This window comes from Balearica regulorum, chromosome 6 (genome assembly GCF_011004875.1).
Source record: "Balearica regulorum gibbericeps isolate bBalReg1 chromosome 6, bBalReg1.pri, whole genome shotgun sequence".
Taxonomy (NCBI): Eukaryota; Metazoa; Chordata; class Aves; order Gruiformes; family Gruidae; genus Balearica; species Balearica regulorum.
In genome coordinates, this window is record NC_046189.1 from 3,596,731 (window position 1) to 3,620,274 (window position 23,544).

The 23,544-nt window shown below is 50.7% G+C and overlaps 2 protein-coding genes across 2 annotated transcripts in view; one reads left to right on the forward strand and one right to left on the reverse strand.

The window, feature by feature from the left end:
- Nucleotides 1–15,710, forward strand: part of LOC104631743 (RNA-binding protein 44) — a 44,482-nt gene extending 28,772 nt beyond the window's left edge. The window contains exons 18-19 of the mRNA XM_075755783.1: nucleotides 5,067–5,205; nucleotides 15,017–15,710. Of these exons, the coding sequence (XP_075611898.1) occupies nucleotides 5,067–5,205; nucleotides 15,017–15,272 (395 nt within the window). The 3' untranslated portion in view covers nucleotides 15,273–15,710. The remainder of the gene's footprint in view (nucleotides 1–5,066; nucleotides 5,206–15,016) is intronic.
- Nucleotides 15,711–18,185: 2,475 nt separating this feature from the next.
- UBE2F (ubiquitin conjugating enzyme E2 F (putative)) overlaps nucleotides 18,186–23,544 on the reverse strand; it is an 84,867-nt gene continuing 79,508 nt past the window's right edge. The window contains exon 10 of the mRNA XM_075755998.1: nucleotides 18,186–19,560. Coding sequence (XP_075612113.1) covers nucleotides 19,510–19,560 — 51 coding nt within the window. The 3' untranslated portion in view covers nucleotides 18,186–19,509. The remainder of the gene's footprint in view (nucleotides 19,561–23,544) is intronic.

Genomic DNA, 23,544 nt, shown 5'->3' on the forward strand with positions numbered 1-23,544 from the left:
TTCAGCAGTAGCCAGGATGGTCTGGTGACTACTCTGCGTGTGTAGTCAAATAGTTTCATCCTTCATCCAGCTCCATCGAGGGGTGTCGTGGCCTTGGGGAATTCAAGCTCCCCTGTTTGCTGAATAGCAGTGAGCTACAGCCATGCTGGGTGGCACTGGCAGCCCCTCCAACAGCACCCAGTGGGTGCCACTGAAAGGGTTCACAGATTAGTGTGTCTCCAGTTCCCATCCTATATAAGAGCCTCCATCAAGGGCTTCCTTCTTGGATGTGACTGCAAACAGGGGGTACAGTCCGGGCGCTGGGTGAGGAGCCTTCATCTGCAGAAGCCATGTGGCCGATGGCTTGGGACTGTCCCGGTTGTGTCTGGAGAAACCCAGCAAGCCCAGAAGGACATGGCGTGTGAGTCTACCTTGGTGGGATCTCCCCCCAAAATTAGGCTGCCTTACTTGGGACTCACTGCCCCAAACTCTCCATATATTCGTAGCACACACGTGTCATGGGCAGCATCCAGAGGTCGAATGGTAGAGGGACAGGGCGGCAAGGATTGCAAAAAAAATGCTAACAGGCTCCGTCGTGATGCCTGGGAACCGGGTTCGTCAGTGCTGACATCGCTTTGACCTCCTGTGCTATGCCAGCCTGAAATGCTCATCTGTTCTCAGGCTCCGCGGTCCTCCCTGCCTCCGCCTCCCCCGGGGTTGGCTGCATGTCCCAGCAAGATGAGCCCAAGAAGTCCCGGAAAATTGAGGAGAAAATGGCCAGAGACGAATTATGCAGAGGGGCTGGTGATGTGAAATGCCTAACTTTTCTTGCAGAGAAAGCTCAGGGTTTTCTGCTGGTGAACTGTCACCGAGGCAAGCATGGGTTGTGCAGCAGTGGCAGAAGGAGGAGGTGGTGTCCACTAAGCTGTTTTCTAGACCTGTGTGCCCAGAGCTCTTGGCCCAAACCCCATCTGTAAGAAGTGCAATGGAAGAAAGTCCAGTTATTTTCCTGAAATTTTGGTGACAGTTCAGGGCCAACACTATTTCCCTGCTGAAATACATGAGCGACTTGGGTTTTTTTGCAGCTAACCCTCAGTAAGCTGAATCCTGGGAGATGTTTGCTGGGACTCCTCAGGACATCAGTCCTAGGGCAATCAAGAGGATCTGGGATGCCTGAAAAAGCCTTCCCTCCAATCACTTCCTCACCGCCGCTCTCCGGATGTTCCCTGGAAGGAGGCAAATTAAGGATCCTTAAAGTCACGTCTTTTAACAGGCAATCAGCGCTCCTCTCGGCAGGGAAGGGCGTTCATCAGCAGTCACGCAGGTCCTCGTGCTGAGACAAGCGCCACGTCGGATGGTGCCTCCTTCCTGCGGAAGACGCCTTTGCACGCAGAAGGCGGCGTGCAAGGAACAATTGCGGATGGCTCGCGGTGGTGTCACCTATATGGTTGTACAGGCTGGGGATATATGGGAAGACGGAGATAACCCCCTGCTCCATGTCTAGGCAGCACCTAAAGACCAAGCAGGGCTTCGGAGGTACCGCATGGCTCCGGTGGGATGTTCCCAGGGGACCACTTCATGCCTGCACCTCCTGATGCCATTTGTCCCAAGGGAATGGGAGCACCAGGGGCACGCGAGGAAGGAGCTCTTGGAGGCAGCTCAGCCTCAATATAGTCGGGTTTTGGAGCTCGTTTATCCAGCAGCTCCTTGTAGCCTTCACAAATGGATGCTGCTAAGTACAGCGATGTAACCGCTCCGGAGCCCAGTTACTCACAGCTCACTGCAGCTGACTTATGCTGTGTCCGTCAGCAGGGCTGGGGGTGGGGGGGGAGCCTTCTGCAATGAGAGCCAGGAGTTAAAAAAAAAAATAAAAAATCCCTCCCTGCTTTTTCCCCCCCGGTGTTACAAACCCTGAGCCTGCCCCAGCCAGATGTGTTGATAAATGTGAGTTTGAGGGAAATCTGAGAAGCAGCAGGGAAATATCCATGGGCTTAGGTGGGGACCATATGGCAATGCGCCAGGAGCTTCTCCTCGCTTTGACCTTAAAATGTACATTTAAAGCTAAAGCCAATTCTCCCCAGCCAGCTGAAAGCAAAAGAGCTTTTTGGTCTCGCCATGCCCAGCTCCTTCCTCGCAGCATTTGCACAGCAGGCTCTGCTGAGCCTTGCTCCTCCTGGATGCTCTTTGCCTCTGATGTATAAAACAAAAGAGCCCTTCACGATGTTAAAAATCAAATCTCATGAAATGTCTCAGTCCCTGGCTGATGGGTCTGGTTTCTCCAGTCCCCCGGGGAAAAGGATTTGCAGACAGACCCCGTGTGTAGTTATGGGAGATGTCGGGGGGGCAGATGTCTTCCACAAGCTCCTTGGGTGTTGGCATCTGCAGAGTTCACCACTGCAGAAGGCAAGTCCTTGTGGGAAAGGCAGAGCTCCCGGAGAACATTGCAAAGAGCTGCTGGAGCAGGGGGGGAAAGAAAGGTGGTGCTGTGCCTGCGAAGGACCTTCAGAGCTGAGACAAGAAGCAGGAACAAAGTGTGAGCGTAGGAGTCAGGCACGCGGGGATGACGAAGCCCGTGCGCTGGCTCTCTCCTAGCTGCCCACCTGTACTCAGCCCACAGCCACGTCCGACCCAGCAGCGTCTTTGGAGCTGCTTTGATTGGCACGTGCTTAAAGCTCCCAGGGGTTTTGTTTTCACTGGGCTCGGGTTGGTTTTTTTTTTTTCTTTTTCTTTTAAAGTAGGGCTCATTTTCATGCTGACTACCAGATATAAGTGGGTTGCAGCTACTCAAGCCAGCGTTGCAACCCGTTGGCAGTTCTCAGTTGCTTCATCCCCATGGTTTATTTAGTGTTTCTCCTCTCTCCTCTCAAGGTGGAGCTGCCTATTAAGGTGTTTTCCTCTAGGTCCGTTCAGCAGAACCAGATGTGCCATCATCAGAAAATTTTTGGGCATCTCTGAAGACAGTTGTTTTTATGGTACAAGTGATGACTTGTCTTTAGGCTCGTCCGTGCTAATTGGGAGTGGGGAGGAGTGAAGGCAGGCGAAGGGCAGCCTGGCCGGGCTCAGTTAACTTCTGCTTCTCTTTCTTCTTGTGCTGTATCACAGTTGAATTTCTTGAAGCGGCTTTCTCTTCCTCAATTTCTCTCCACGCTTTGCGTGCCTCGCTCATTTCTGCCTGGCTCCGTTTCCTCCTTTGCTCCTCAATCTCCTCGTTTGCTCGTCTGGCTGCTTTTTAATCTGTTCTCCTTCCCTGCTCTCCTTTCTCGCCTTATGCAGCTCTCTCCACACTCGACACATTTGCTGGCGGCGTTTTCTCTGCAAGCTGTTTCTCCGGCTGCGTGATGGGCATAATGTTTGCAGGGTGCTTGTCCTTCGCAGCTCGGTCACCCCTCGGGGTGGCACCTGAACCTCCCTTGGATGCTGGTGCTCGCTCAGCCATGTCACTTGTTCACTTGATTCATCCAGATTTGAAGGGGTAGGAAGGGGAGAAAAGCCTCCCAGCCATCAATCACTCTTGAGCCTGCCCAGACTGAGATTTTGCAGTCCCCCTCTTACATAAAATTATTGCACCTTCCTCCTCCTCCTTCTCTTCCTCCTCTTGGCACTTTGCTTCATCATCCCAAACATCCCCATTTCAGAGCAGGGCTTGTCACTGGCTGAGGTGGTGTTGCGCAGGGGCTGTGGGGTCAGCCCCTCGGTGGTATCAGCTGGGGACAGGTTTAACTTGTGATAAACTTGGGTTTATGACTGCAATGGTGAGGGCTTAACGCTCTTTAACTCCCTTTCCCATGGCTCGATAACTCACGTTGCCTCATCTCAAGTCGGATCGAAGCGGCTGCTGCAATGGGAGGCAGCGTGGGAGCCCTGCGGCCATCCAGGAACCTCACCCGAGGGTCTGGGGGCCTCCTGCCACCCGAATGTCCCAGCGGGTCCCAAGTTCCCACCCACTGCCTGGTGGTGGTACCTAAAAGTGCTCCAAGGATCTGGGGACTGCAGAGAGACCGCTCAAGGAGGGCATCCCCTGTGCAAGAGCCGCTGGTGATATCCCATGGCTTTCATATGCTGACTGTTAAATAAGTAGCTAAATTATGTTTTGTTAAAAAATAAGATAGATAAAAATAAAGTCCCACTCTTTTGTGCAGTTATTCATGCGTAGCAAAAAATAGAGCTGGTATGTGATGCCTGCCTGCAATGTACTCCAGGAGCTGCAAAGGCACTAGCTGGCACTTTGGGACCACGGCAAAGATATTATTTATAGCCAGGCTCAGTAAATCATTCCTCTGAAGGTTTTTTTTTTTTTTTTGGTCTTCGAGCCTGCTCCCTCTCCCCTTTGCAGCATTACTGTCTTTTTCCTTTCCCATTCGCTAGCAGTATTACACTAATTGTGCACAAACTTGTAGCAAAGTAAGCAGCCTCTCTCTCTTCATCCTCTGGTCCCAAACCAGAAGGCACCGTGTAGCAGGGACGCGTACCCAGAGGTGAATTAAATCAGCAGCCGTGCAGCCAGAGATTAATTTCCCTACGCTTGTCCCCACGCTCCATCGCAGATGGATATTTGTTTCCAAGTGTGGGACAGCGCAGATAGTTTTTAAGGGGGCCTTTGCTCAGCAGCAGGGGGGAATCTGGCCGGGAGCTGTGGGGTTATTCCCCAGCTTCCCACACACCCTTACTGTTCTTGTAAGCAAAAAAAAAAAAAGGGAATTTAAAGTCCAAGGACATGGACTTTGTCAAGTGATTACTCTGCCAAGTGATCAGCAGAGAATAAATCTGTGTCCCCAATTATTTATGACTTACCTGGCATATTTTGAATAATTGATTTACCTAGTGTCGCCACTTGGGAGGGTAATGGGGGATGATGCTGCAGGGTCAGAGGGATGTGAAAAAGGGAAAAAAAAAGAACCCTGAGGAGGAGGTTTTGAAGAAGCTAGTTGAGAGTGGGGTTGCTGTGGTGTCCAGCTTTGCTTTGGCAGATGCCCTCTGCGTGAAAAGCTGCGGGGGAACCACGCCGTGGAGGGCAAGGGGCTGTCATTGTGCTGTGACCCACTGCGACAGAGCCTAACCCCAGTCGCCCCTTGCCTCCTGTCTTCCAGCCCATCACTTCATCGCGGCAACGGCGTGCCAGGAGGCGGACTACGGCTGGATGATCCGGCACTACTGCCTGAAGCAGTTCCAGCTCAGCATGGAGGGCATTGGGCAGCGGCTCTGGTGTGACTGGGATGAGACTGTAGGGTAAGTGAGGTCCCTTCCTGGTGTCCCAGGACCACCTGCACCTGTCTCTGATTTTGGGGTATAAGGAGGTCAGTGGTGGGTTTCGTTTCATGGGATGGGGGAACAAATGTACCATTTCACTCCACTTTGCAAGTGCTGTTGATGCTGCAGCTCCATCCCTGCCGGGTCTGGCTGAAGGGGCTTCCCCATCCTGGTCACTTGTGGAGGGGCCACGAGGTGGGCTTGGAGGGGAGAGCAGTGGGCGTTGTCTACCTGGACTTCAGTGAGGCTTTTGACACCATCTCCCATACGATCCTCACAGAGAAGCTGGGGAAGGGTGGGCTGGATGAATAGACAGCAAAGTGGGTTGAAAACTGGCTGAACGGCTGGGCCCGGAGGGTGGTGATCATTGGACAAAGACTAGTTGGAGGCCAGCAACTAGTGGTGTACCCCAAGGGTCAGTGCTGGGTCCAGTCCTGCTTAACCTCTTCATTAATGGTTGGGGTGATGGGGCAGAGTGCACCCTCAGCAAGTTTGCAGATGACACCGGACTGGGAGAAGTGGGTGACACACCAGAGGGTCATGATGCCATTCAGAGGGACCTTGACAGGCTGGAGGAATGGGCTGAAAGGAGCATCATGCAGTTCAATAAGGGGAAGAGCAAAGTCCTGCACCTGGGGAGGAACAACGCCAGGCGCCAGGACATGCTGTGGGCTGTCCAGCTGGAAAGCAGTGCAGCAGAAAAGGCCCTGGGGTCCTGCTGGACACCAGGCTGACCATGAACCAGAAACATGCCCTTGCAGCAAAGAAGGGGAATGGTATCTGGGGCTGCATAAGGAGGTGTGTTTCCAGCAGGTTGAGGGAGGTAAATCCTTCCCCTCTACTCAGCACTGGTGAGGCCGCTGGTGAGTGCTGGGTCCAGTTCTGGGCTCCCCAATGCGAGAGAGACATGGACATACTGGAGAGAGTCCAACAAAGGACCACGAAGATGATGAAGGGACTGGATTATGTCTCCTGTGAGCAAAGGCTGAGAGAGCATTTCAGACTGAGCTCTTCAGCCTGGAGAAGAGAAGGCTCAGAGGGATGTTATGAAGGGCTATAAAAACCTGAAGGGAGGGTGCAAAGAGGATGCAACCAGGCTCTTTTTCAGCGCTGCTCAGTGACAGGACCAGAGGCAATGGGCACAAAGCGAAGCACAGGAGGTTCCCTCTGAACATCAGGAAACATTTCTTCACTGTCAGGGTGACCAAGCACTGGCACAGGTTGCCCAGAAAGGTTGTGGTGTCTCCTTGGAGATATTTAATATCCTTGGAGATATTAAAAAAACATCTGGACATGGTCATGAGCAACCAGCTCTAGGTGGCCTTGCTTGAACAGGGGTATTTGGACAAGATGAGGTGGACCTCCATAGGTCCTCTCCAACCTCAGCCATTCTGTGATTAAATGGGCTTTCAAGGAGCCCACCCTAGCAGTGTTTGGAAATCAGGATGGCGGTCTTGCTCAATGCAGTTATGTATGTTTGAAAAAACCACACACCCCAGTGGTGGAGCTTCAATAGGAGAAGACCACGGCTGTCTGCTACATGCTGGGTATCGATGTGTTAATAAGGCAGTAGATTGGGATCCCCGTCATGGTTCCATTACCTCTTCTGGTGACTCACAACTTGATGGACATATTTTCCATGAGATTTTTCTTATTTCTCAGCACTCAGGTTCTCCAGACAGTCCAAAATGCCTTAACTCAGCTTGAAAACCCCATAACCCTCTGAGATGCCCTCAGACCCTCTCTATGAGAAAATCCCAGGTCGTCCCACTGGACCTACTGGCTCGCCCTCTGCTTCCAAAAGTTGTGTGTTGATTTTTCTTAGCAACTAGAGGGAGTGGCTGGCACAGTACAGCATGGCAGTCTTCTGCTAAACCTCCTGTTTGTAATCAGTGTCAGGGAATTAATGGTGATTTATGACTTAGGAGAAGCGGAGATGTGGTCTGCTTTCCTGGTGGAGTGCTCGGTGGCATCCTTGGGGGGATACTGAGGGTGATAAGGAAACCCTCCTGAATGCGGCAGCAGGGAGAGCAGGGATGTTGCATTTGGGGAACATGCTGCTCTGTGGATTTGCTTTTGGCTTTTTTTTTTTGCATTTCTTTTGGGTTTTTTTTTATTGCAAACCACCTGAATGCCGCTTTCTTTGGATTAGCTTTTCCTATTTATAATCAGAAGAGCTCAATTTTTCAGTACCACCACGGCGTAAATCATTCTCCTGGCGAGATGGTTTTGATTAAAGTTGCACAGACCGGTCAGGGGTGTCTGTGTGTTGGCGTGAGGGTCTGAAAAGAGAAAATAAAAACCCGTTCTCAACTCTGAGCTGGCTTTCCACATCATGCAGTGGTGTTGTGCTGTAGTCTTTCTCTGTGAAAACAAAGCAGCGGACAAAAACCAGCTCTTGCAACACAAGGCTGGGGGGGGGGATTGAGGTCAGTTGGAAATGGCAAGCAGATGTTGCCGTATGCCATGAGTGTTTTGCACAAAAATTAGAGGTTTTGTAAGATTTTGGTTGATTTCCTGCTTCATGCCCCTTTCTTCTGCGCCAAATTAAAATCTAAATACACGTGTGTATGTAAACAGACATATAGATAGATACATAGCTTTTGAAAAGGGCAGCTTGGCTTTTCCTTCCCCTTTATCGGTGACAAAATGGAGGGGAAGAAAACGGCGTGGAAAGACTGTGGGAGGTTTTCTGGTTCTGAGAAACCTCATCTGTTCATCAAAAATGTCCAGGGCTGCTGTGGATGCTCCAGCCCCCAGCTGCCTCGAGGGTCTCCATGGGACCTGTCACCCTCTGTCGAGGCAGCATCCAGATGTGGTCTAGATGTGGTGAGTGGCAGGAGAAGGGGATAACCACCTCCCTGGGTGTCCTGGCTGCACTGGGGGTGAGCTGCCAACCCTGGGGCCATCCCAGCAGAGCTGTCCCCAACCCAGGCTGTCCCCAGGCAGGCCCCGAGTGTGGCCCTGGGGCAGGACTTTTGGTCCTGGTTCGGTGCTGTTTGCAAGCTTGATGAGATGCAATCCATCTCCTCCTCCAGACCTTCGGCGAAGCCATTGCACAGGAAGCAGAGGTGTATTAAAGAGCTTGTTCTTCATCTCTGACGTCCTGTTTTTCTTTTAAATAGCTTCTACTAAACTTGTTATCCTTGAGGCACTTGGAGGAAATGTTGATAAACTTGCAGTGTTTAATTTGATTGCGTGAGTCCATTTGCTCCGTGCAAACACAAGGCTCAGGTTATTTAAGAGATGACATTCCTCTGATCCTCCTGTGCCCTCAGGACACTGGGAAAATCAGGTTGAAATAGCTCAGCTACTGTTGTAAATAAGCTGCTCTGCAAGGATATGGGTTTTGGGTGGCCACCTCGCTTGACACCCCTGCTCCCTGGGTGTACATTGGACTCACCAGCCCTTTTTAGGAGGAAAAAGTGCTGTTAGATGTCCCAGCAGGAATGGGCAGGGGGTGGCATAGGCTGGCTGGTTGCCCATCGAGCTTTAGGGAGAAGGACTTTACTTCCACAAGGCATGAGATGAATAAATAGAAATAAAACACCTGCCTGGAGCCTCATGTCCTCTCCCTGTCTTTCCCCAAACTGAGGAATTTTGATGCTTTGCTGTCCAAAACAAGAATGAGAAATATTTGAAGGTTTTGCCTCTGACAGGTCCCGTACCATCAGCAGCATCGCATTTGGAGCCATGGTTTTTCGTATGCGACGTTCAGTGGAGAAATGCCTGTTAGGCCCATCATTCACTGCTCAATTGAGAATGACATGATGGGAACATCTGGATAAATGAATTGTCTCAGCAGAGTTTGTAATTGTGGTTTATTGGTCCTATTTATAGGCTGCACATTATCTTCCCCTCTTACCTTCAGAAGTATTAACCGAGCTCTTGCATGGCTGGTACCGCTGCGTTCAGATGTAATGGAGGGGGGTCTGTCTGGACCAGGAGCGTTTGCTGAGGTTGGGGTTGGACCATGTGGACAAGCACCAACTCTCTGAGAAGGTTTGCCCCAACACCATTGAGCTCTCCTGGCTTGCTTAGCCGTGCTAGTTCAGGGAAGGTTGATGGGTTTGGATATGCAAGTCTTCACCAGCAGAACTTGCGTGAGCCGTTACACACTTTGGCAATGGGATGCCAGGTGGTTTTTTTTAATAAAATAATTAGTTGTGGAAGTTGTCGATGAACGCTGTCTCCTGGGAAGGGAGAAGGACTGTTCTGAGAGGTGTTTTCCCCTGGGTCATCTGGTTTCCTTCCCTCTCTTCCTTCCCAAAGGACGAGCGATCCGCTGTGGCCTCGGATGCCGTGCGTGCCGGTGCCAGCTGGGTCAGCCGCCCACGGGCTGCAGGCCGGTCTCTCCAGCCCCTCCGTGGCGTTGCCCCATGGATCCCTGGCCTCAGAGCAATTTAGACCAAGCACCCTGGTGGTTTGTTTTCCGGGGCTTGCAGCCACCCCGTTGTTTAAAACTGGAGCTGCTTTGTGGTCCCCTCTGCTTCGTGGCGGTGGCCGAGCTGCTTTGACTGGGAGCTCAGCTGTGCATGACTAATTATCCTGAAGATCAACTCGGCTATTTTGATTCTAGGTCCAGATTCATCGGCGCAGCGATTGAGCCGAGGGATTTGCTGTGGTCTCCCTCGGGGCAGCTATTTTGGGGACGTGGAGCGCTGCTGCAGAGCTGGGGCTGCTGGAGGGGTCGGGCTGCTGGCTGCTCACCCGCAAATGCATCACCAGGAGCTGATGACTTGTAGATATTTTTTCCTGCACAGTTTGGGCTCGCTGGCAGGCCATGGCCAGGGGACGGCTTTGCACGACGGGTTTTTGCATGGCATTGGTGCAGCGAGCAGGACGGGGGGGGTGCTTGTGCTGAGCGATGCCGCAGCTGCGGGTGTCACTCCAGCCGAGCTGGGTGCCTTCATCCCAAATATATCCGCCCCATGGCATGCCTAAAAATCTGCGGGGAATGCTTTCCCCTCGCCGCGGGCATCCTGCGGGGAAGGAGCCCACCAGTGTGAGCGTGCCGCTCCGACAGCTGCAGCCCGGTCCAGAAGTGAGGGACGATGCTGCCAGCTCCCGACACGCCTGGTACCCTGCCCCGCTCCTCCCCCCGGCTGGGGGCTGCTCTCACAGCTGTCAGTACGCTCGCAGTGTCTCTTCAGGTTGTTTATCCATTATCTTACAGACACCAGATTGATCCACTGTCTTATTACCTCATTATCTACGTATTTATCTTCAGATTGCCAGATCCCCTCTGGATGCCCCTTCAGCATGTCTCCAACCTCCCCCCGCAACCTTGCAGAGGAAGAAATCAATTTTTTTTCTTTTAATTTACAAAGCAAAAGGTTTTGGTTTTCTTTTTTGGTTTTTTTTTTGTTCTGTTTTTCCTTCTGAAGCAAGGGATTTGGGGAGGATAGGAAAAATTGTGATACTCGTGGCAGAAGGGAGAGCTGGCAATCCTGTGAAACCCAACTGGTATCCGTAGTGTAGCACCGTCCGCACCAAGGCGCTGGCGAGGAATAAATGGCAGATCAAATTCCAGTCTCAGTTGCAGTGGTAAAAAAACCAGAGGCATTGCTCAGGATTTACAGCAGTGTAAGCATTCGGATCCCGTCAAACCATAAATCAGTCCTCGATTGCTTCCCACCAGCGGCCCAGGCCCGTCCTCGTCCTGCCTGCGGGCATTTGTCCCCACGTGGTCCCCGCGATGCTCGGCCTCCTCCCGCTGCAGCATCCTTTAAACACAAACCGTTTCCATGGTGATGAGAAAACAGTTTTACTTGTGGTTCACATCGGGTAGGGAAAAAAAAATATTTAGAACTAATCAAAGCCGTACTTTTCAGGGCTGCCCATCTCCCTGCCCGCAGCCTGTGGTGGTGGGATGGGTCAGGAAAACCTGCCTGTTCCCAGAGCTATCCTACATCAGCTCAATAATCACCATTTTTTAAATATTTTTCTTTTAGTAATTAAAGCTAGTCTTTTAAGGCATTTTTTAAGGATTTTTAAATTAAGATGCTGGTATTTAGGGCAAAAGCAAGGGAGAGGAGGGGCAGAAGAGGGAGGTGGAGTGGGTGCAGATAGCTTCTCCTCCCCCGTCCACATCTAGTGGCCTCTGGGGCGACGCTGACCGTCATGGCGAGCGAAGGACACCCTCCACGCTCAGCGCTCCTCCAGCCAGGGGCATCTCTCCATCCCTCCAGCTCAAAGCACAGGCGAGCCCCCCAAGAGCTGCCGTTCCCAGGGGAGCCATTGCTGGGCTGCCGGCAATTTTTGGCACCGGGAAAAAAAACAAACCAAAACCCAGAGAAGCTCGGGCCCAGCTGGGAAAAGGGAGTGTGTCTTAGGAGTTGAAGCCACCAAGCTCTCCTCGGGGTCCAGGGGCGCATGACCAGCCCAGGTGACCTGACCAGGATCTTCCTGCAGATACAACTGGATGGTCTTTGTGAGAAGCATGAAGAGATTGCAAAAACCTGACTTTTGGTTGTTATGAGTGGCACACGGTGCCTAGCTTCAGGCTACACCGGCTATCCATAGCCCCTGGCAAACAGCGTTAAAACCACTCGCTCCTTCGGTTACTTCTTTCTCCCAGGCAGGCTGGGAAGTCAGGGACAACCATCCTTCGATGGCACAGCCTTAGGGCCTCTGGCAGCTCTGCAAAGTTGCGGGGACGTACCACAGTGCGGGTCGGTGGCCCCATCGCTTCTCCACCTCCTTATTTACCCCGACTGATGGGAGCCATTGCAGAGCTGGTTGGAAGCGTGGCCGGGGATCTGCCCTGGGGTTCACCCTTTGTTTTCAGTAATGGCCACAGGGCTCGGCTGTTTTCAGGGGCAGCCAGCCCCTGGTCTGCGGGGCGAGGGAGGAGAGGATGCAGGGCACGGGTATTTCTCTGCACTCCCCTGCCTCAGGTCTGGTTTGGGATCAGTGGCATTCAGGTCTCTTAGATCCTCCCCCAAAAAAAATTGTCTGAGTGTTTTGCCAGGCACTGCAATCTCCAGATGCCCTCGACGTCACCGACTTGGGCCCCTCTCTCCCCCCCGCCGCCTGCCCTGGCAGCGGGTGACAGCCTGAACCCCCCACCCCATCCAGGGCCGTGGCAGCAGAGCCGGTGCTGTGCCGTGCCGCTCTATTTCTGCAACTGTGTCAGCCATCGGCGTCGCGTTGTGCCGCCACGGCAGCGGGGTCCCTCCGGGGCTGTAGCTGGTGGCAGCACCCTGAGCCTGGCAGTGTCCCCGGCAGAGCTGGGGCACGGCACACGGTCCTCCACAGCATGGGGTGTGAGGGGGCTGAGATTTGATGATGACTTTCTGCTGTTTGCAAGGGTATCATCTCTGGAGGCTTTGTTTGGGAAGGTCTGTGCCATTGCTCAGCTGGAGGGGTGGTGTTTGGGGAGACGGAGGCTTGCAAAGGAGCTGTGGGGTTGTCTGAAAGCCAAAAGCTTGACTCTGCCTTCTCTCCAAAGAGAATTTTAACTCTGCGCCTGAGGATTGCACCTCTTTCTGGACATCTGAAATAGCGTGATCATCCTGGAGCTCCTGGAGCTGCTGCTCCAGTGGGCTCCTGATTCCTTCTGACAAAGCTTTGCAAGCAGCAGCCTGGGTCCAACCAGTCTGGTTTATCCATAGCCCAGCAAGTGGATCCCTTTGGGATCCCTCTGTGGTAGCACCTGTAAAAAAGGTCCTCGCCACCACGTGTCTTGGTGCTCTGCATGCAAGGACAGAGGATGGACGGAGTCCTGCAGGAGCTGCTCTCCAGCCGCGATGAGACACGGCAGCTCAGCTGGTGGAGATGGACTCAGCTGGTGGTTGGCAGCTCGTGTCTATGGACAGCCAGGGAGATTTATGAGATAAAGTGGAAGAAATTAAAGCACTCGGCTACCGGTCAGAGTTTGGCTTTGCTTTTAGTTGGCTGTTCATGAAACTGTCATGGTCAGGTAGTGCTTTGTGTAAGCAAAGACAGTGATCTCTGGAAGAGCATCCAGACTTGTTTTCCCTTGGCTGAGAGCTCCACAGCCCTCGTTGTCACCTCTATACTTGTAGCTGCTGCTGAAAATGTTTTCTGTTGCCCTCCGGGCCCCTCCTGCTCGCTCCCCGCTGGGCTCTGGGGCTGTGCGAGGCCGGTGGGCGGCACTGCCCACCCTGCTCCTGCCCAGGATGCGACCCTACCCAGCGCAGGGTGGCTTTAACAAAGACAGGGGACATGAAAATAAAAGGGACCAAGACTTAGGGTATCTTAAGCCACAGCTGCAGAGCCCCTTCCATGCCTGGACGGTTGGTCGTAGCCCCACGGCCGCCTCCTCACGCCCCTGCGCTGCTCTCAGGGCTGTACCCGCTGGGCTCCTCTCCTCGGGCCCGGCCTCTCCCCAGCTGGTGTGCATGGAGCTGTCTGAGCGCTGAGATACGGCTGCTGCCTAAGTGCAAAATGTAATTACGCTTTCTCCTTTCGTTTGCGGACAGCATTTTGCTTTGGTTACTTGCACGTCTTCACGTATAATGATGGGAGCAGCTATTTATCAGCACGAAAGCGTGGTGCGAGCCGGGGAAGGGCTAAGCCAGCTGCTGTACGGCCCTTCAGATTTAAAAATAGCTTTTATTCGCTTCTCTGTTAACTCTTTCCCTCTGGTTCCTGAGGATGCTTCAGCTCCTGCCATCTGCTAAGGATGCTGATGAACAGGAAACGGTAATTTTGCACATTGAGATGTTGAGCATAAGCTGCTTTTAGTAGCTCCAGGCGCCCTGTTAATTAAATCACCGGACTCCGCAGGGCCTCCCTGTGGCGCTGCCGTGTGCCGACGGGCACGGCGAGGCAACCGCCGCCTGCCCGAAACCCCAGCTGATGAGATGCAGAGAGGCTGCGGCGAGTAGCTGGGAAGCTGTTTATAAAATATTTCTTCCCCCAGGTGGGTTTTTAATTGGCTGGCTGGGTTTTGGTTTGCTCTGCTTCTCTAGCATCAGATGTGAGTAATTGGGATGGGGAGAAAAAAATTATATATACTTTTTTTTTTTTTTTTTAAACGCATAGCCAATTTATAGGAGGTAGGATTTGAAACCCATGGTAATACCCATCCTTCCAGAGGATGGCTGGTTGGACCAGCACAGAGGCAGTCATATTCCTGCGGTGCCTCTTGCTCAGGGCTGCTCCTTGTTTTCCAAATCTTTGGGAGGGGAAACAAAACCCAAAACTCTCGACAAAATGGACTTGCTGGCCATTGAGAGGTGGGATGGGTCGTGGTACTGCAGAGGGGTGAACCTGAAGAGCGTGCTGTTGGTTCGTATGCAAACCTCCCCATTTTTAGGCAAGTAAAAGGAGAATTTTAAGCAGATTTGATGTATGTACTTCTGTCTCCTTTTGGATGAACCTGCGCCAGCTAAAGGAGGGTGCCCCGAAGGCCGGCAGCCGGGCGAGCTGCTCCGTGGCTCAGGATGGGGTCCCTGAAGGTCTGTCCTCAAAGGTGCCAGAGGGTTTCTGTGGGTCTGCCCAATACTTTCTAATAGCACCGGTCTGGCCATGAAATCCTGCAGAAATTAACACAAACCAAACAAAAAACCCCTTGCTTCCAGTTATTTCTGTAAATATTATTTCTGTTTTCATTTCCTTCTGTAAATGAAAACTCCTTGTCCTTCTGGCTGTGGGTGAGCACTTCAAGGCGTGATCAAAATGGCAAAACCTGATGGGATTTAAAAAAAAAAAAGAAACAAAACCAACCCAAACCCCTATATTTTTATACCTATCTACCTACAGTCTCAAAAAAATACTGGGGGAAAAAAAAAATAACCCCGTGCCCTTGTCTGTGTTGCAGCACCTACGGGGAGCTGACGAACTGCACGGCGCTGATCGCCGAGAGGCTCGACTGCTACTGGCCCAACCGGCTGGTGGATGAGTTCTTCGTGGCCGTCCACAAGCAGTACTTCAGGAACTGCTCCCCGTCCGGCCGGGCGCTGCATGACCCCCCCAACGGCGTCCTCTGCCCCTTCATCCTGCTGCCCATCCTCATCACCCTGCTGATGACCGCGCTGGTGGTGTGGAGGAGCAAACGCAGCGAGGGCATCGTGTAGGATGCCCTGCCACCAGCACAGGGGAGGGACAGGGGGACCCCCCCACCCCAAAAGCACCCATTTTTTTGAGGGGAAGACCCTGGCAGAGGAGCATCCCCGGGGGTACCAAGTCCAGGAGACAGAGACAGTAACGCCACCGCTCCTCCCTCGCCGGTACCCTCTGCACCACGCACGTGCCATCACCTGGCAGTTTCCAGTTAAAGACATGATATACGACGGTGGTTTGGCGATACGGGATGCCGGTGGCCGGCAAGGCTGCCGCGGGCTGCCCCGGCAGTGGGGAGCCCTCTCGGGGTACCGGGGAGCACGGCTCACCCCAGGCATCAGCAATGCCGCAGCTCTACTCAGCCTTTCCCAGCTGCTTCCCTCCCGGCACCCCCAGCATTGTGTGCCAAAAGAGGAAAATTTTGGAGGAAAGGGAAAAAAAAAAAAGAAGAAGGGGTGGTGGCGGGGTTGAAATTCTGCTGGCACTGGAGTGCCGGTGCGGCTTTGGGACGTGCCGGCAGATGTAACTGCGGGGAGGCAGGTCTGGGTGCAACGAAACCACCACGGCTTCCTCTTTTTGTCCTTTTTTTCCCCACACCAGGAAAGGCACCTTCTCCCCCGGCCCCCAGCACGAGGCCAAGGCCTGCACAGGGTGGGTTTTGCCTGGGAGGTGGGGAGCAATGGGTGAAAGTCAGCGGTGAGAGCTGGTGGCACTGGTCGTGGCACTGGTGCTGGCCCTGGTGGTGGCCCTGGTGGGGCCCTGGGGCTAACGAGCAACCGGAATAAGGTGCTTTTCCTATCCAAATAAATAAATACATCAATAAACCAGGTGCCCGTCTCTGGTGCGAATCCTCAGCGCTCGCCCCATCCGTGAGGGCTGGGGTCAGAGTGGATCGAGGGGCCCCCCTGGGCCCCCCCTCACTGCCTCTGTGATCCCAGAGACCCCCCAATAGTGTTGACCCCACCCTTTGGGCACCCTTTGGGGTGGCACCGGGAGTCCCAGGGGTGGCTTGAGGGGTGGCAGGGCCAACTGTGTGGGGTCTGGCCCTCTGAGGCGGGGGGTGTCCCAGGGGTGTCCCCAGGTGTGGGTGGGCAGGTCGGGGGTCCGTCCCTTTGGCAGGGCCCGGGAGTGGGGTTGGTTCCCTCAGGGGGATGGGACTGGGCAGGATCTGGGATGAGCAGGGGACCCCCAACCCCACCACTGGTCTCTGTTGTCCCCAAAAGCTCCAGACCCCTCCGGCTGCCCTTCAGGGCCTCGCCAGCTCAGGGAGCAGTCCTTGGGGAGACCCAGCTGCTGTCATCCCCCCCTTGGCCCTCACATTTCGCAAAAAAACCCAGAATTGCACCTGCTGGGCAGTGGGACACTCACCCATCTGCCTGGCCCACCCCACGCTGCCCCGTCCCAGCTCCTGTTCCCTTTCCAGGACTCTGCAGCATTTTTTTTCTTTGCCATTTGGGGCTTTTTGTCAGGGGCAGCTGAACAGTTAAGAAAAAAAAAAACCCCACCCAACAGCAGCATTATTTGATGAGGAGTGCCCAGGGCTCCGGCGACTAGGATCCCTGCAGCCAGGAAGAGCTGAAGATGCTTTCTAGAAGATGGGTATCTCCTTAGGATAAACATAATTTAAAAAAAAATAAAAACTAAGAAGAAAAAAGCAACAGATTGTTCCAAAAGCCACGGACCGGCCACGAGGGGCAGCTGACACCTTGGGGACACAGAGGATATTTTGCCTTCTGCCATCGCAGGGGTCAGTCCACAGGGGTGCAGGACGGAGACGAGCTCCCCGTGAGATTTATGTAGGAGTATTTTGGCCACGTGCAGTGAGCCCTGCCCCTGGCAGCACCCCAGCTTAGGTGAGAGGTGGAAATCAAGGGTGGTTAGATGGAGTATAGAGTAGTTGCATCTCTACAAATACATATCTATATATAATAAAATTCCCAGCTCCTCATGTTCAGGAAAAAATAATTCAAGTTTATTCTCCCGGACTGTGAGCAGATGGGCTCATCTAGGGTGAGGAGTAACATTTTTCCCCCTGCCTATTCTGGATGGATAAAAACCTGATGCTTAGGCCTTTTTCTACAGCAGTTAGTAGTACCCCAACGTGAATATTCCGCTGATCTCCTCTAGGTAAGGAAAAACAGGACAAAGGGATTATACAGCGGGACTGTGGTGGGAGGCAGAGACTGGCTTTAATGACTGCTGCTCTGGCTGGCACCCCAACCCTCCTGCACGCTCCGACAGCTTCTCCTGGCTGGCTGTAGCAGCCCTGTATTTGCTCTGCAGCAGCTTCCAGGCAGGAGCGGGGAGCCCAGCCCAGGTGACAGCCAAGAAACAGGGACCATCCCCCAGCACAAGCAGTGATGGAAGGTGGTAACGGTACCAGGGTGCCACTACCACAAGGACTCCTCAGCTTCTGTTACCACAGCGTTTTTGGCTCAAAAATAACAGGAAAAACTGGACGTACTTCCCAACCTTTCTATTTTTGCAAGTGTTTTATTCCTTACCTTCCCTGACATTACTATTTTGGCAGCAAAGATGTCTCAAGGCAGTTGCCTGCTAGAGTACTATGCTGATCCATGTTTCATTTTAAGTAGAGCAGCAATATTATCCGAAGACGAAGCTCACAGTAAGACTCTCCTCCTGCGTGCCAATCCCTCCCTTTCCTTCCCCTGCCTTCCTAGTCCTCCGGTAACGTGTGCAGGAGCCTGTGAAGCTGTAAGGGAAAAGGCACAGGGAAAACTTAAGCAGCAAGCTGCAACTGTGCTTAAAATTTGCAATCCAGCTCTGCCCCACTAACGATGGAGACTATTTTGGTTTCCTCCAGTGTCTGCAGAGGAAAGAATGAATGAAGCATAAAAATTAGGGGGGATAAAAACCCAACAGTCAACGCCCAAGCGTCTCACACACACACACACGCTTGCTCTGTGTGAAAGCACACAAACATTTATTTCTATGCTTTATCTATTTATAAAAGCTTCAATCGGTTCCATCGCACCTCCTCTGCATGGTGCCACGAGCGAAATGCGTTTCGGTCCCTGAGGCTATGCCAGTGCCCCCCGGGCATCGCCTGGGTCAGCGGGTGAGCAGCGGGGAGCTCTCTGGCACACGACAGGCAGCAGACTTCTCACGGCATTTACTCTGACGTGATTCCTGAGGTACACGCTACTCTCCTGAAGGATCTCTGCTTGCACATACTACGTGTTTGATATACAGCTACTTACAGAAGAGGCAATTATAGCATCGTATCCTTTCAGATTACCAAAAAAGCCAGGGGCACACGAGTGTTTAAGAGAGGGTGCAGCGCGTTGTTATTCTCAGCTGCGGTATCAGCCATTCACTTTCAGCACAGAAGTTTGAAGCACGCAATTAGGTGTTCTCCAGGTAACGGTGCTTGAATTAACTTTCATCAGATCAAACATCGTCTGATGCTCCCTCAACACATCCAGACTGGAAAGCCAAAAGGCAGATTTCTTTAACAAAAATCTCCCTTTCATTACATTTTCACAGAAATATATATATATTATATATATGTATAAAATTTTACTAATACTACACATGTACTTAAGTTATGGATTAGTCTATATTTTTTAACTACTTCACACAACAAATAGAAACAAAAAAAAAATACTGTAGCCCAAACAGGAGCCGAAAATAACAATGTAAAAATTCCAAACGTACTTACATTAAGTATCATCAAGAATTTCAATACCAGAAGTAGAATTTCATTTAGCACTTGCATTCTGGCAAGCTCTAAGCCTTAGCTGAATGACTCTTGGAAAAAGCTTGTATTGTTTCTGCTCATCAAAGGCAACAGTATTGTGATTTGGTTCACAGGAGACCATTTTATTGCCAACTTGAAGCGTTCCAAAAACACGCCACCTTTTCTTTTCTTTTTTTTTTTTCCTTCCCCCTCCAAACTAGGCAAGAGTTAAAAAGAAGTGTAATTACAATTTCAATAGTGATTTCTTTTAACTTCTCAAGCATATCTCATCAACAGGATATACAGTACAGTTCAGAAGAGTAAACATTTTTAAAAGTAAGCAAACAACTTTTTTCAACCAACATACACAATTTCTTGCTGTATTTATGCTGAACTCTCCTTTTAACATGGACAAGTTATGAAGTTAGTTTTCTTCTTCAGTACAACATGGACACGGGACTAGTACAATCCGGGCTGGTTTTGTTGTTGTTGTTGTTGTAGTTGTTGAAGTTAAGTGTGGAAGCCATGATCCTGCCATCCATCTCCCTTCATCATCTCGCATAGCGTTTAATGTAATCTTCAACTTTATTCCGAAAGTCCTCCTAGAGAAAAAGCAAAGTCAGAATTACCCCAAAGCATGTCAGAGCGGGACTCATGTAGGACTATGGCAGTGGTGGATCCCCAAACTAGCACCAGTAGGGTCTAATTTCCATCAAGTGAAAGGTCCGCCATCACCAGCGATCAACAGAGATGCAAACTGAACGTTTGGGACAGGTCTCCGGTGCCGGGCAAGCGAAGATGGTGTTAGAGAAGGAAGGGAAGCTGTCCTCTCAGACAAAAGAGGGAAGGCTCGGGCAGGAACTGTTACAAAAGCCACACGCCCTAAGGCAGCTCCCTCCCAAATACTCATTCTGTGCTCCCCATGGTAACTGCACAACATTGCAGCTAGCATATAATCAATCACTGTTTGGGGGTTTTTTTTGTTTATTATAGCGTAGAGAATTAAAAATTCATCATTTGAGTCACTCATTTGTTGAAGTCATTCAGAGGGAATGCATTGAGACCTATAGCCCTCCACAGAAAAACCTGTATAACTATTATACAACCTCTGCGCCTATGGAAAAGCACACGTTTCTGGTAGTTTATAAAGCATGGAGGTGCCAAGCGAGAGAAATTCTGACATACTTTCCTCGTCTGATCCTTGTCCAAGCCAGGATGTCAGACAGATGCTACATTCCTGCAATGTTATTCTGAGCTTGAATCTCGCCTCGCGTGCTTACAGTCTGTTATTAAATATGTTCAACACAAACACCCCGAGTGGCCTGCGCTCCACAGACAAGTGGGGGGTTCATGGCAAAGCGCATCTTGCTTGATTTCCACCTCCCAGTTTTGTGTGCCGGTTAGAATATAAAGCAGGAAAACCTGGGAAATGAATGTACTCATGTCTGTTAAGACAGACAAAAAAAAAAACCCCAAAACACAATGCACACAACAGATGAAGAGGTTTTGAAGGCAGCGTCCCGGTGCACTGGAGCTGCCTGGAGAGCAGGGGTTGTGGAAGCACTGAAATCCTCTGCTCACCAAGTCAAGGCTCTGCTTTTACTAGGAAGGGCGTAAAGTCTCGTTGCCATGAGCAGAGGGGTCGCAGCAAGGCACCATGCTGCTTTAAACAACAGAATGTGTCAGCTCCAGGTTTGACGATAAGTAAGATGATGCCCTTCAAACGCACCCTGAGTGTTCTGGTACAGCCCACACAAAGAGCTAAATGAAATGAAGTTTAGAGACAGAGCAGCAGTTTGCAAGTTTAATGCCCCCTGTGAATAATGGCCGTTCGTTGTTCAAGGACTTTAATATCGTGTCTTTTTTAATTTTGGTTAACAGCAGATAAAAGGTGAGCACCGCAATATGCACCATAACTTCGTACTAATGCTGCTAAAAAGGTCTGAAGAGTAGCGAGTAGTCGCTTTGAACTGCGAAGCTTGTTTTAAAAACGGGGAGAGCGCTGTCTTCCCTTGCAGGGGCACGTAGTAACCCATTCTGAAATTTGAAATACACAGTAAGATACTTAAAATGGAAACAAAAAAATCATCAAAGCTAAAATGTGTCCCCTCCAGCTAACTTTGCCTGCTTCTATCTTGTCTACCTCAGCTCTGTGTCCTCCTTTTTTAAAAAAAATTTATTTCCCCCCATGTCTTGATCAACTATACACTGCCACTAAAACTTCTGCTAGACATCACACCAGAATAAAGCAGTAATATAGCCTTTTTGCTACAGCTAGCTTTGGAATGCACCAGTATTTCCTCGGCCACACCACCACACTTCAAACATTTCCTCATGAGCTCCCTCTATGATGGCTTGGTTTTCTGCCAGTGAGTTTTTCTATCGGCAAAAGGATAAAGGTTATCTCGTGGTTAAAGTCCCAAATCAAAGGATCAAAGAAGAACTACGATCCATCAGAAATGTTGCCCATGATTTCATTTTCCAACTGATAAAGTGTATCACAATCCATGAAGTCCATATGCAAAGTGCTCTGAATCTCAAAGAAAGCTGAAACACAGTTTAAGGCCAAGATACCCCACAGGTGTGGAAATAAAAGTATAAAGGCACATTAGGGAAAAAACACCCACCGCTACCTCAAGAGAGGTACAGATCTGTGCTTTGGAAGAAATAAAAGGATCCATTACAGGAAATCACTGTAAGATGCTTGACACCTCAAAATCAGGCAGTAGGAGCCCAGGAATCCTACAAGGACAGAAACCAACTCTTTAGGGCTGCAGGAATCCCTTTCCTCCTTACAGGCCTATGAGACAGGCTGCCTGCACTTCTTAGGAGAAAGGAGCAGCTATTTTGGCACAATATGGCACCTGCTAAAAGCAATATTCTGTGTAGCGACTTTTAACTCTGCTGCAAACACACCCGTTTCCATGCTCGTACAACCATACCTTAAGTGTGCTACGAAAATAGCACTACAGAGCTAATGCCGTCTTCATTTTAAATAAGATTTCAGATACCGGGCAACTTCAATCCTTTGATGACAGTTACAACACGTTAAAGTGTTTTTGAGTAACTACTTATAGACAACACGTCTATTAGAGTGGTTCCCAGATCTCAGGCTGCCTCAGGCAAGAAGAATCTCCAGGTACCTTGAGCCCGTTAAAATATCACACAAACAAAAGTGACCTTTTGAATTTGTTTTCAGCTCTGATATGTTGTGGACTACCTCAATGCAAGCTAGAATAATTACTCATAATGGCAAACAATGCCAGAAACCTCTCACTCACTGGTTATGGTGGATGTTTTCAGTATTATGGACTGATCACTCGGAGCAGCACCACTTGCTGTCAGCCTGTTCTTGGGCACTCACAACATCAGAGCATGTTGGTCACAACTGCACTCGATAAATGAAGCCTTCTGGACTCACCATGTTGCTGGGGTACAGAGCTAAATAAAAGGCTGCCAGCTACAAGAAGGCAAAAAGATCCACCTTGGTAATTCCATTGATCTCAGAGTAATCAAAACTATCACACCTCCTAGTAGTTTTTTTGCTGGTTTTGCAACCATCCAGGGCTGCTCTTAGTTAAAATCCCCAATGTACTGGAACCTGAATCAATTAACCGAGGGCTTGATTGCATGTTATTTCCTACTCTTGGGTTTGACGAGAGATGGGTCACCAGAAGAAACTGCGCTCAAGGCTAAGAAATACCATGGGACATGCAATAAATAGGGCCACTTCTTCACTGTATGTACAATATCTAAGACCAGTGCAGTACAGACAGCTCAGAGCATCCTCTGCCTTTTCACCCATACCGTTACGAGGTTTTCAAATGGGAAGATGGGCTCTCGGCAATGACTTAACAGAAGCAGGACCTCAGCAAAGAAGGAAGGCTCCAGAAATCCATCCTGTCACCTAGGCGGAATTGCCAGATGAAGGAAGTGACAGCGTTGGCAAGAATATTTTAACACAGTACTCTCTGCATGTGAACCTGGTTGCTGAACAGGAGGTTCTCATCCCGTAGCTGTAATATTCCATCTTCACATGCCATATGGCTGAAGAGTTCCTGATTAACAGGGGGCACTTTTCTATGTGCACATCTGTTTATGTGCAGTACCAAATAATCAGAAGGAAAAAAATTAATCAGAGTGGCACATACTCTGCATTATAAAGAGGGGCACACAAAATCCTGCTAGGAATGCTAAGGGAAAGAAGAGGGAGTAGAGCTGGAGACACACTGTTCACCTGACATGTGGACGCTGTGCGTGCAAGCACCCATCGCCATGCAGTACGTACCTGCCCTGACACTCTGCAACACAAAGCAGTGCATTTCACCTTCTCTTAACTTCCCTTCAAGGACAGATCCTCAGTGTAGGACTACTAGAAGGCAGGCTGTGCAAAACACCTACTCTTATTAAAAAACCCCAAAGCCTACCCACTTGAACGGAGCTTTTTCCTCTGACTCTTTCTGCAGGAGACTCCAAGGAACTGTACTGAACCCCAAGTCTGCATTAGTGCCCTGAGCCCCAACCATCCTCTGATGCCAAGACAGATACTGATGCGAAAAAGAATACCCCATCCTGTGGTCTTGATG